General features: G+C 36.9%; 1 protein-coding gene across 13 annotated transcripts in view; it reads right to left on the bottom strand.

The window, feature by feature from the left end:
- GRIA4 (glutamate ionotropic receptor AMPA type subunit 4) overlaps positions 1-13734 on the bottom strand; it is a 239375-nt gene that overhangs the window by 41556 nt on the left and 184085 nt on the right. For all 13 annotated transcript variants that reach the window (XR_011328978.1, XR_011328977.1, XM_069808293.1 and 10 more), the window contains exons 11-13: positions 8251-8621; positions 6715-6913; positions 1355-1602 (exon numbers count right to left, since the gene is read on the bottom strand). Coding sequence is in view for 11 of the 13 variants with exons in the window: in XM_069808293.1 (XP_069664394.1) it covers positions 1355-1602; positions 6715-6913; positions 8251-8621 (818 nt within the window). In the remaining 2 variants the exon portion in view is untranslated. The remainder of the gene's footprint in view (positions 1-1354; positions 1603-6714; positions 6914-8250; positions 8622-13734) is intronic.

Raw genomic sequence — 13734 nt, forward strand, 5'->3', positions numbered from 1 at the left:
CATTTTCCCTCTCTCACCTCCTTACTATTTTATTCAGCTGTGATGGTGGCAGCTTTTAAATCTGAGAGGTACTGAATGTTAAGGACCAAAAATTCATATTCAATCACTGAAATAACTGGCCTGATTTTCCCCTGCAAATACAAATCTTCTTTTGCTGCGGACGGAAATAAATCTGATGATACTCCTATTCCCATCCGTGTAATACAGTTAAGACTATTGAGGTTTGTGGTATTATGTGCAGGTTAAATGGGTGAGTTAAGAGTGAGTCTTGTTACCTCCACAGTGGTAATGATGCCTCCTCTGCAGTCACTGATGTAGACAGGTACCTCCCTAGTTATTTCCTGCACAGAACTATGGCTCCATCTGGACTTGCAAGTCCTCCCTTCAACTCACTTCACCCCCTTTGTGCATCAGAGCCTGCTGTAATCCCTTATCATGATCACAAATTTGAGAAGTGGGATGCTGGTTGCTCTGCAGGCCATTCCCTCTCCCCCACCCACACGCGCCCTGTCGCTGTAAGACTCCACAGGCCACACTCCCTCAGTCTGCTACCTGTTCTTTTGCTTTGAAGAAAACTGGCAAGTCTCCCAGAGGAGAAAGGCAAGTTTTGTTTGCCTTAAACAATAAAGACAACACAATGGTAAATACTGCCAATTTTAACACAGAACTAGTACCTTCACTTCTGTTTTCCTGACAATTTGAATGAAAAGCAAATTACGTTCTGCCTGTGAATCAAAAACTCTCCTACTTGACTGAATGATACTATGATAGAGAAAATACTGGTGAGTTTGAAGGCAGTACTGAAATGCATAAGGCTAGAAACACAAACTTTTTTTTTTTTTCTAAATAAGAAGGTGCTTTAACAAAAAGTACTCTAATGATGTTGCTTTAATGAAGGACTAATTGCCTCCAGGTGATGACATTTGAAAAAAGATGTTACAAGCGGCTTCTTATTCAGAAATCAGCAGCCAAGATCAATAAACAAAACACAAAATGTAGGCATATTATTGATGTAGATAATGTAGGCATAATACTGCTATAAAGGGTTGAATTTGGTGAAGAAAGCTGATGAAATAGAATAGCTGATGTTAATTCTACTGAGGCTGACTTCAAGTAGCTAGTGTTCAACCAGTTTGGTTTTTATATGGCCTTGAAAGATACGCCAACTATAGCTGCTAAATCCATATTGCAATTAGAAATGGTTACCTTTGTTGATCAAAAAAATATGAAATGGAAGAAAAGAAAAATAACATACCATGTTCACACACAAAACAAAAAAGAGCTATATCAGGGACATCAGGGAAGGTGGAATACTATAACAACACATTTTATATTGTTATACTATTCCACCCACCTTAATGGAGAACCCTTCGGTGTGGCTACGCCATAGCCTTTCGAATCCAGATTTCCTCCCACTTTCATGGTGTCACATGGCTTTCGTTGCTCAATGTATTCATTCATGGTGGACTCCAGCAGGAAGGCAAACTTGCCCTTGGATTTGCGGACACGAGCTACTCCCTCTGCAGTAGTCCTAGTGAACACTGATGGCTCAGCTGATTTCATGTAGGTCCACATCTTTTCATACACTGCTATTTTTGATCTCTGGAGAAAATTAAAAAGAAGTTAGAACAAAATAATGTTGCAACATTTCAGAATGGCACTGTTCAAAAAACCAATCATACTTAATTTATCAAGTAACTGGGGCTGGGAAAATCATACTTGGATAAGGATTTTCTTTGAATTCCATGATTATTTTTAAAGAAACAAGAAATAACAATATCAATATTATAAAATCAGATATTATTTTTAGGTCCAGTTAGTCTCTAGCAGTCACAATAAAATAACTGCAAAGCTAAGACCTGAATTTACTGTTAGATGAAGGCAGTGCACACAAAGTGATGTAAGGTGTGTTTTAGGGGAATTATATATGAAACTGATATCCATAATAAACCTGTATGGGAAAGAAAAAATAAAATAATCTCCCCACAAATACTGAGCTGAACCTTGAAGCATTTCTCAGTTCTAATATCCACTTCCTACACCATCAAAATGACAAAAGCTTAAGTAAGATTTCAGCTTTCATAATTCAGAGTCCAGAATTCATTCAATTTACATTCAGAGAGGCTGTACAACATTACAAGACATAGTTCACAGTAAAAGATGGAAACAGCAAATTGGACCAAATATGCAATTAAAGGAAACAAAACGCTCTAAGCATTTGTCTTAAACAAGTGTTAGGTATATTTTTAGAACTGCAGTATCAGTGGATTTATTTTAGACTCTGATCCTGCCAGTAATTGAGTAAGAAATGTGCTTGCTCAAAGAATATGCAAGAATTCATGGCTTAGAGTGCATTAGTTGGAAATTTTCCTGTCTGGGAATGCATGGTGTAACCACAAGTAAGGACTTAAGCAAAAACAAAACTTAAAAAAAAACCCCCAAAACCACACAAAAAAATTTTCATTGAAAGGAAGGAAGAAAATGTTGTCAGGTTGAGAAGCTTCCCATGCTCATTAGATTCACTCAACAACTCCTTTGCTTCCTCCAGCAACAGGGCTACATACATGCAAACCAGCAGTGCAACAGCTGAACACTATACAGTGTTTTTATTTAGTAACAGATGGCACTTGTCTTCTCTTATGCATGCTGCAAAAAGGAGTTTCTAACCCAGTTCTCAAGTCAGCTTTCATTTGAGTCAACAGGAGTTTCTAGCTAAGCAAGATTTGGCCTATGAGCCCATTCCACACTGTACTGAGCACTCCAGGAAAATATTCATTATCATAAAGCCCCAAAACAAAGGGCCTTAGAATATTTAAACAAATATCAAGTACTCTAATCTAGGTATTATTTAAATTGAAAATGGCTTTAAAAAGCCTGCAAGTGAGCATTTGTATAGGTAAGAGAAATTTCCCTGAAGCACTTCTTTTTACCAATTACTAAATGATTGTATTACTTAGAAAATAATTTGTTAGGGAGGTAGGTCTAAATTGAAAATAAGTGGCATTTAACCAGAAATGTTCAATAAAAATACCATACAGCAGAACATCATAAATTATCCTTGCTTCTTTAGCTTGTCTATATGCATCATTTTATCTTTCTGTCAAATATAATAAAATATAAATTAACAACAGGTGTGTATGTCTATAATCACATCCTGCCTTGTCACCCTCTCCTTCCACTGTAGTCACAGCTACTTTTCATTTACATAATAGTGGCTGAGAGCAGAGCATAAGCTAATGTATTCTTTTTGCTTTACTCTGATGTAATTTCATAGATTTAATTTACAGAAAGAAAAAAATAGAACACAGCAGTAATGAATCAGGCATCATTTGAAGAATATTTACTTGCCTTTGCCCTCACTTCGAATAATTTCTAACATCTTAACACCCACATATCATCAGATTATAAAGTAAACATATAATAGGTCACTTTCCTTCAAAACTAAAACCACGCAACACATAAAATAGCTCTATTAGTAAGAGGAAGTAATGCCCTAAATCAATTGGAAAAGGTTGCATTTAAATCTATTTTTTCAGGATCTAGTTTCCTTTGCTCATTGAGACACAAAAAAATATGGAAAGTCTAACAAGGCATCTGCTCTGTAAGAACATTTTCTTCTCCCAAACTTTCATCTGTTAACATTCAATTTTTGCATGTCAACTCAGAGTGAAAATTGAAGAGCAAACCAACAGATATTCCTTATTATCATATGAGGAAACATTGCAGCTTTCCCCTGCAGTCAGCCAAGCTAGGATAATTTTCATTTAGGGCTTTTCTCAGTAGGGCTGCTAAAACTAAGTTCTTGCCCTTTTAAGCAAGCTGCTCAGAAAATGTAACTCTCACTGCATCCAGAACAGAAAATAAGAGTAAATAGCTAATAGTATCAAAGTCTTTTTCTTTATGTTGGCTTAAAATTACTTTTCCCTTTTCTGTTTTCAATATGGAATCAAAGCAGACTGAATAGCTGTTCAGAGTTTCTGATACTTTGATCAGAAATGATCAAATGATGAGAAAATGTCCTGAAGGCTCATCTTCAGCCAGATAGTAATCACTGACAGAGAAGTTACACAGGACTCTAATCCCAAAAGTGATGATATTTGCTTCCAACCACGTAAAATGTTAGACTTGGCAAACAAGTCTTCTCATACTATTGTTTCAGGCTAGGTCTTAATTTATGTAATATGAAAACAGTGTTTGTGCAAATATTGTCTGTCAATAATATTTTATATTTGTCCCTGTTTTGTGAAAAATATTTGTAGAAATAGCGCATACAATATCATTAATAATCACTACAGTGTTGCAGAGATTAGAAATCATTTGATAACAGAGGCTCTATTGCACCATTTTAAAAAAAGTAGTCAACAGTCTAAATCTTGATAAAGCTTCAAATTTTGCATGTGCAGCTATATATTTAGCATTTGTAGTTACTTCTAATGTTTCCCTTTGTATTTTGAAATAAAGGAAAAAATATAAAGAGGACATTGATTTTCCTTCTTTTTTCTGTTAACCCTTTAAGATTAAAGTGTTTGTCATTATAGACGGACAAAGAATCTTCTCTTTAAGGAAAGATCTTGCATGAAATATTGATTGAAACAAAAAAGTATCTGTGTTTACAGGATGATTTAAAAGAGTCATGAAATTTTTGTGACCAAGACTGTTTTTATGTCAGAAGACCTGACCTCATTGCTTCAAAACAATGGCTTGTACAAGTGTTTTGAAACTCTTAAGAAAACAACTCTATTCCTTTGTTCTTTACTATTTCCTTGGGAATTAATTTTTGCATCATCACCTAAAAAGTTGCAAGCACTGGATGCTCTTGAAAATGCAATAAGTTAATAAATCCAAAGTTAAATAAATCTGCCTGGTCCTCAGCATCATGTTTTTAACTACCATCACAGCTTCATTCCAGTTGAAAGAACTATTCATACACATATATAGTGGTTACCACCTCAGCTTGTGATGGACTGAAACTGGAATTCCCAGAATTAAATACCTAACTTTCCAAAAATTGAGGAAACAAGACCCTATGGGTTAAGCATAAACGAATATAAATAATAAGTACTGATGGATTATACTCTTTTCAAGAAAACAGGAAATCCGGACATCTCAGGATCAAAATATTTCAATTCTCAGACAAGCTTCCTATATCTTAATGCCACCATTTTTGTAGACATCTGGTGTGAAATCAGGGCTTCTAGGGACCACAAGCTGAGTTTGGACCTCTTGGGGTAAAAAAATAAAGCTCCCAGAGAGCATCTGCAGTGTCATATTTAGGTGTATACCAACATCCTGACTATAGAAGAAAACAGGTGTAGTTAGAAACCTGTCACTGAACTGCATTCATTAAAAAAATGAGGTACCAAGCACCTAGCCATTTCAGTGGGATCCCTCTAGAATTGATGCAGAGAAGAAGATACTTTAAAGGGTGATTTATTTCAACATAATACACTTGTCCCGTCCAGGATGCACATGGGTGCTTTTCTTTCTCCACTGTCTACAGAAGAAATCTAGAAAACTAGCTTAGACTAAATTCCTTGGACAACTTCATTATGTGAAGGCTCAACCACTACGTGTTGGTTAAGTGTCATTTATATCTTATAAGGCACCATCTTTTTACAGCTAATAGAAAATATTTGCAACTTCTTCTACGGGGGTATCTCTTGCAATATAAAGGTTATTTCACTGCAGACCTTTTGCGAGTCACTCAGCAGCTGCCCTTGAATTGATACTGTCTATAGTTCACAAATCCCAACTGTAATTTTGTTAATGATTCACTGCATTCAATTTGGCCAAACTGAAAACAGTCAAGGTGTGTGGGAGCACCTAAAATGGAACAGTCCCCTTTCAATTAGACAGTAAGAAGAAATTATCACTCCATCTTCCTTTCTTCTAAAAATGCCTCGAACTGCACCTTTCAGATAAATAATGCTCCTAAACTGTGTAATTTCCAAGGAAGGATTACTGGCTCACAGCATTTATTCAGGGCCATGTTCAAACACTAAACTCACACACATTCAGTCAGCTAAGCTTAACTTTCATCTGCTAGAGACATGAAATAAAGCAGGGGGGACTGTTTATTATGTACTTCTTGTGATGTCCAGGCTCCCTGTTTTCCAGCTGGCAAATGATGAGGATTACATACCAACCACACTAACACAGGAAAGCAAATGGAAATGAAGTAATCAATACAGACAGCACAGACATATGAATGGCTATTTAGGCTATTTCCTAATGCTCCAACTACATCCCCCTGAGATATATTTTCTCTTTATTATTCATCTGAAAGTCAGCAAATTAAAAAATGCATTTCCTGTCCACCACCCAAGACACTAAAGCAAAATACACACATCCAAATCTGTAAGCAGAAACAAAACCTGCAAGACTCCATGTTATCATCATAGGCTTCCAATGTTGCACATCATTTCAGTACTAGCTTCAGATGAATCAATAGCACAATGCTGCTTTAATTATCACTGGCTTCAGTATCCCTCAGGGATACTTTTGCCCAATGTGACAGGATCAATAAGTTTTCCACAAATTAAAATAACTGAGAACTCCAACAAATGGTGTTGTGGGGGTAAAAATGTAGCTAAAGGATTGCAGGAGTTACAAACTGTATTCCATATCATTGCAAAGTAACATTATTTCATACTCCCAAGCATCTTATAAGAGCATTTGTTAGGGAGAGCTGCTCTAATGGACATGCCAACTTACTCTGAAGAACTCTTTGGTTGACCCTGAGTCCAGTGTCCCATAAGCAATTTCCGTTTGTTTAGCAAGGTCTTCTGCACTTTCTATGGGCGAGACCATTCGCTCAACGGTCAAGAAAGCAGCGAGGTTAGCAGTGTAGGATGAAATAATGATGAGCGTGAAGAACCACCAGACACCTCCAACAATGCGACCTGAGAGGGATCTAAACATGAATAAGATAATGCACATTTTCCCGTCTCTTAAGCCATGAAGAGAGAGAGAGAAAGAGAGAAGGCACCATTATTGCTGAACACGTATCATTACGTAACAGTCAATGGGAGGGAGATAATTTGCATAAATACTAATAAATGCTTTTTCTCTGGAATCTTAATGCCTACAGTACAGATTTCACTGTATTAATACGTATCACGCACATACAGAAGTTTGAATTCTCTTGAACAGTAATCCCAGTTTCTTATTATTTCAGTAAATGCCTAAAATAGCAAAAATTTTGTCAAATTACTGGATAGGTAATCTCTTTTTGGAGACAAAGGTAAAGCATGGTCGCTGCAAATCAGTAGCTTTTTCTGTTTCCTCTTAAAAAACCCAAAGACACAAAAGGTTTTGCACATGGATTATGTTGGCTCTAGGATTAAGATGTTCCTGTCACCCAAATTTATCAAACATTCTACAAGCTACTGCAATCATTTGAACTTTCACATTTTTGTTATTTAAGAAGCAAGCATTCTGTGGTAACAGAGATATTTATGTTAAGTAAAAAATTATATTTTCCGTTTTAATACCTGTAATTTGATGAGAAGGTTGTTGAGGAGTAATTTATATCCAGTCTTAATCAGTATCAGTTTTATTGCAATAATAGCAGAGTTAGGCCAATGCTGAACACTCTCAAAATCTCACTGTAAATGGCTAAAATGAAGCATTCAAGTTTGAAAGATTCATTTATAATGTTTAATTAAGAAGTTGTAGTTACTGCACACCAAAGTTCCAGAACATCTTAAAAGGTTGAGAAATTCAGGACTGGGATCATATATTACACCTGAGGCACCTACTCTGTAAGGCATGGTTTAGCAATACAGTGTGGCTTCTCAGAAACAGATGGTCAAATATTCTCTGTCTCTCATACACAGTGATACTCTGGAAGCAGTGCTGTAGAACTTGAGAGGGAATAGAAATGGGACATTCATTCATGCAAGACAAATACTCAGCACAATAGCGTGCATTTCATAATTGTAATACAATGGAACTAATTTAGCAACAACACAGCTTCTCTGAAGTCAACTCAGTGGAATTGCCCCTGTGTGTACCTGCTGTTTCTGAGAGCCGTTGATGGTTTACGCACATTGACATACGTAAAATAATACTGATGACTGAAATTCAAAGCAGATTCTCTGTTGCCCTTATCATAGCTATTAAAAAAATAAAAATGAAAAGGCTTTGTAAAGAATGAACTTCAAAACACTGCTAGGAAAATAAATGAAGGAAGATTCTATGCTTCAGTGTTGAAGATAAAATGCAAATGTAAAAAGATTTGACACAAACCTTGGGGAAATATCACATCCTTGTTGCATAAAGGCACCCAGGGAAAACCAGAGGCTGTTGAATATGCCAAACTCATTGGGAGGCTGGTCACTGGGTCCTTCTTTCCCATCCTCCGGTTCTTCTGTGTGCCACTCATACGGGCTAAACCTGCTAACTAGGAACAGGACCACACTGACACCAATGTAGGCAAAGACTATGCACATCCAGATCTCATACGCCAAAGGGTCCAAGAAGGAAAACACTCCTGGTTTAGATTTCTGGGGCTTTTTGATCATAATGGATATCCCCAAACTCATAAAAGGCTTAGAAAAATCAATGACCTCTTCTCGTACCAAAGTGATGGTCAGAGGCGCAACAGCAATCTCTGCTTTCTATAAAGAAAAAAGAAATATAGATGTATAGATTAATTGGAGTTGGCTTATACACTCAGCTAAGCAACTAATTTCAAAGGCATATCATTAACATCAGGACACTGTGGCTTAAAAGTTCTTTATAACATCTTTCTGCTTCTTTTTATCACAGTCTGTATTTACTCAATATCCTTTTAGTAAAACATACATATTGCAGGCTTTTATTTCACAGAATTATAGAAATACTTCATTTTCCTGCTAAGGAGAAGACTCTTAAATCTTATAGAGGTGGGCAGCAGTGTAGGTAGATCATTTTAGGTATTAATTTAGATTTAAAGTAAAGGAATTCAAGGAAGAATGAAAACTGAGAAAGACTCTATTGTCACTGAATGTATAGAGGTTTTTTATAAGATCCCAGAAACAGTCATTTATTATCATATTTTTATAAGACACAATCGTTCTTCGAGGGAAACCAGGTCATAGACTCAAGGAAGTTCCAAATAGCATGAAGCAGCAGAGGTGATTAACTATTGCCCTGATGCCACAAAACTGCACGCAGTTGTCTTGGGGGAAAGGTAGTTCAATAGGAATGAATCAGATTTTAAACAGTGCAAAAAGGCAAGTATACAGAAAATAGCTGTGCAAAATCATGCAGTGAAAGGATAAAAAGTGTGCTGAATCCATTCGCCTTAGAGACAGGAATAATTTTTAACATGTTTCTCTAGTACGTTTTCAGAATGAAGATGCCAGTCTTGAATGAATTGTTATTGACGATGATGTTGACGACAGCTGCTAACAATGATGTCTGCATGAACTATAAGGTTTTGTAGCTGTGCTAATGGGTCACTTCTGTCATTAGGGACTCAACATTGCATCAGGGTTTGCTCCTTGCCTTGCCTTGCCTTGACTAACAAGGCAAACATGCCTTGCCTTGTACACTAAAGCTGTCATTACAGAAGTACTTAAGATGGGGATTGTAAGAGGAACTGGGACAACTGATGCAGAAGCTGCTGAAACCTTTCTCCTGTTCATCATTGTGGTGCTGTATCTAGGTGGATTCACAGAGCAGAGCCTGTGCTCTGTGACCAGCTTGGACTTCTATACAGCTTATGGGCTAAGGAGGGTAAATTGAGCATATTTTGAGAATGCTTTGTTTTGGTTGCAAATCAGGTAGACTCACAACCTGCTTTCTGCAGGGGCATGACTCTGCTTCAGGCCTCAATAGATGAGATAATCTGCCTGTATTCACCCCACCCCAGGCCCAGTCATCTTCACGGGCACAATTAAGAGTTTTTCATAAATCTCCATAATAGAACTGTTGTAGTTTTCTTTTCTAAATACTTAGTTGGCTCAAATTCATCTTATGGGGTAGTATTTTCAGCTATAGTACATAGTCCATAGTTTAGCAAAGCATTTAAGCATGTTTGCCTTTTAGGATGCTCTTAAGGACATTAGTGCTCAGTAAAATATACAAGGATATATTTAAATCCCATCAATTTCAATGAGATTAAAACGTACTGAAAATTAAGGATGTGCATAAATATTTTAATCCAAGTGTTACATAAATAGCTTGTGTGATAAAGAAAAAAAAGAATTTAAATGTAGGCTTTTTCGTCACCTCACACCTTTGAAACAGATAAATGCATTTAAAATAATATGGTTTTATTATTTTATACACTAAGTTATACTGAGCTATTATGTATTTTATGGAATTTAATGTAAACCTAATTTTATATAGTTAAAATTTAAGCTATTTTGCTAGCTGTATAATTTTGAATAATTCAAAAGAACTGACTCATTCCAGTGCACTGGCCCCAAAATGCAAATCTGTATTAAAATTGCTATATATTAATCATCAGATTATATCTGTCATTTTGAAATAGTTGTGATGCAAACACTTATCATCAATTTTATGTAAAGATATTACAGTCTAACCAACACAATTAAAATCATAATTTTGCAAGCATATCAGCCAATATCTCTGGTGCTCATGTCTTGGGTAAACATTATGATAACATTGCTAATTCTCTCAATTTTAATGTAAATTTTGTAATACAAGGCATTTTTAAAAATGTGGCTTCTTGTAGTCTTGTGTTTACACAAGTCTGACTGACAGATATTTTATGAAGATAGTTACTATATGAAGAAAAATAACATGTCTAAAATATATTTTTAAACATCCTGAAAATTGTAACGTAAATTTTGTTTCTGTAGACTAAGGATTGTAGGATGGTTTGGGCTATTGGTATTGTTGCATATTTTTGTATTTCATCTCATTCACAAATTACTTTTTTCTAGAAGAATGGTTCCCTTCCTTAGAGTCAATGTCTTTTGTATTTCTAAAATTCAGCTACTGTGAATCCCTAATGCGGAGTCCTTGAAATGAATAAACTGAAAGGCTCAGGGAAACTGTGATCTATTACTGCTAATCTGTATTTGTGGTATCTTCATTAACAGATTGTAAATGATAGACCTGGCCACTGGTCTTCAAAAGTGTTGGCTAATGTTTCAGTTTTTGTGTCTGCAGATTGCTACCGAGATTAAAATAATGATCCTTGAGGGTTGCTGGTTTTTCCAATGTGAATTGTGGAGATTTTAAAGACCTAATTAGCACACTGCATATTGTGTGTGAAACACTGGATAAGATTCATTCTACGAAATTTAAATGCTCAAGGAGTACATGCAGAACTTGAACTATATCAGAACTAGCTGCCGATACTACTTTAAGGAGTTAAAGAGGAGAAATAGGAACTCAGCGTATTTCATTACGACAGTGATCTAATGTCAGATGATTCTTAATGTAGATAAATCCATTTCATGCCAATGAAAGTAAAGCAACAGTACACAGCTAGGTCACAATTAGATGCCAAATAATTGGAAAAAGGGCAGCCTTCCCAATCTGATCATATTATATATTATTTTTGTAAGACTGCTGTGTGCCACATTAAGGCCTACATAAACTCTTTGTTGTTGAAAGCTAAAGACAATAGCTGTGCATGATAATCATCAGCATTTGTGCTTTACCCAGTTTATGTACACCATATAATTATGGATTTAAATGATTAACAATATAACAATGGTGCAAACAAGTAATGATTTTGTTGCCAGTGAAATCTGTTTTGACAAAGTCTAATGATACTTCACACTTGAATCAATTGCACCTGTAACAGCATTTCAATCAAGGCTGCACCACTACCAAGTACAGATGGATTCTGGATCCTTCCAATATTATACAATGGGAAAAGATTAAGTCTGATGGTAAGAGGCTTTTACTTTTCCAGAATATATTATTATAACCTTGTGAATAAAATCTATGCTTGGTACAAGTTGTATGAAGGTGGTAAAGCTATTTGAGAAATCATGCAGGAAGTGATTTCAACTTCAGAAGCTCATGGCTTCTCATATTTTAAACAGAAATGAGTTGTGACCTTTTGTGTTAAGCAGTGAAAGAATAGCATTCTGTGTCAGGAGAATGAATACTTAATTGGAGCTGACTGTTAGTGCATTTGGAAACACCTGTTACACGTGTTTAATGGTATTTCATCCCCAGCCAGCATTTCTCCTGTGAGCTGGATACCAAGGCCTATAGAGTCCCACAGGGACTACTGCAGGCATTTGGACACGTCAGTACATCAGTGACGAATGACCAAGATTTCTGGGTAGTTTTTAATAGAGTGCTAAAACCAAAAACAAAACAGGAAAACAAACCTCCCCCCGACCTTCTGTACAGTCATAGCAAAACTGTACATCACAACACTTTATATGCTGTTTCCCCTGGGACATGATGGAAAAATCAACTACAGAGTTTAGGTAACAACCAAGCTGCTCTCTGCAGCATCTGAAGTGTCCAGATACCAGAACGACCAACGGTGCATATGGGTCTTGAGGAGACATGGGATAAAACTGGCACATGTCCACTCTCAGTAAAATGGATAGGGCTAAGCGGCATTGGTGGCACTGAGGCACTTGGGGTACGGTGTAAAGAGCAGGAGAGGAAGTGGAGCCTTCTGTGCGGCACAGAAAAGGTCCAATCTCACTGGCCAGCACAAAACTTTGTTAATCCTGTAACATGGTTGGGAATTAGAAGCTGTAAAATGTTTCCCAAAGAGATCATCTTGTTAACTTGCTAATTCAGTTGCAAATTCTGTCTCAATCTTGGCCGCACATAAAAGCTTTGCTTGAACCACAGCCAACTACTCAGAGTACTTGTGTTTATGATTTGGGAATCTATCAGAGAAGATGAACATCCTCCTATAGCAGAGCTTTGCAGGAAAGTCTCTGGCTGACTGATTTTTCCGCTTTCTCTATGTGGAATAGGCCAGGGAACCTGATGCTCTGTAAATCACCTGACAAGGACTCAAGGAAGTTGCAGGGAAGATGCTCTTCATGGATTCCCTACGGAAATCTTAAGCAGCAGCCTTTTATAAGTTAACAGAAAGAATAATTTCCTTTAAAGCTACACCCATAAAAGTACATTAAATATGCTTGGAGTAGCTCTTGGCCTTAAGGCCAGCTGGCACAAGGCAGTCTGTGTTGCAACCGTGTAAGTCATTTAACCTCTAAACCAGCATGGCTGCCTCCAAGCTGCTTATAGGGAATGGCCTCTCCCCCATCCTAGCGTCAGCTGGGCTCAGAAATTGTTCTGGACGGCAATTATAGGCCAAAAATATACCAGGGACCATTGCTGCAATTTAGCAGATTAGTCAGGCAAGTTCAAGTGCCCAGAGTTACTGCCTGGTGCCACTGATATCCTGGGATAGATATAGCCTCAAGGAGCCTTCAGACAGTAGAGCAAATATACTGGGCAACAGTGGACTTCTCTTAGTTCCTTCAATAAAAGCAGCTCTGAGAGCTTTGCTGCAGCTCATTCCCAGAGCTCAATCCCAGAATCACAATCAGACTGCAGCCTTCCTAAACAGATAGTTGTGCAGGAGCTTTTAAACTTGGCCATCAAACCTTTAAAGAGCCTTCACCTCATTCTTTTCCACTACAAAAAAATGAAGTGTTGACCATGTATTCTGGGATGTCCTCTTCATGTAGATGATTTGTAACAGGTTCCTTATGCCTGTGAGTTTTGTTGCTTTCAGCTATGTTAATAGCTGCAGGTCACATTCCAGTACTGGCATGAACCTCT

This window comes from Haliaeetus albicilla, chromosome 20 (genome assembly GCF_947461875.1).
Source record: "Haliaeetus albicilla chromosome 20, bHalAlb1.1, whole genome shotgun sequence".
In the NCBI taxonomy this organism is placed as follows: domain Eukaryota; kingdom Metazoa; phylum Chordata; class Aves; order Accipitriformes; family Accipitridae; genus Haliaeetus; species Haliaeetus albicilla.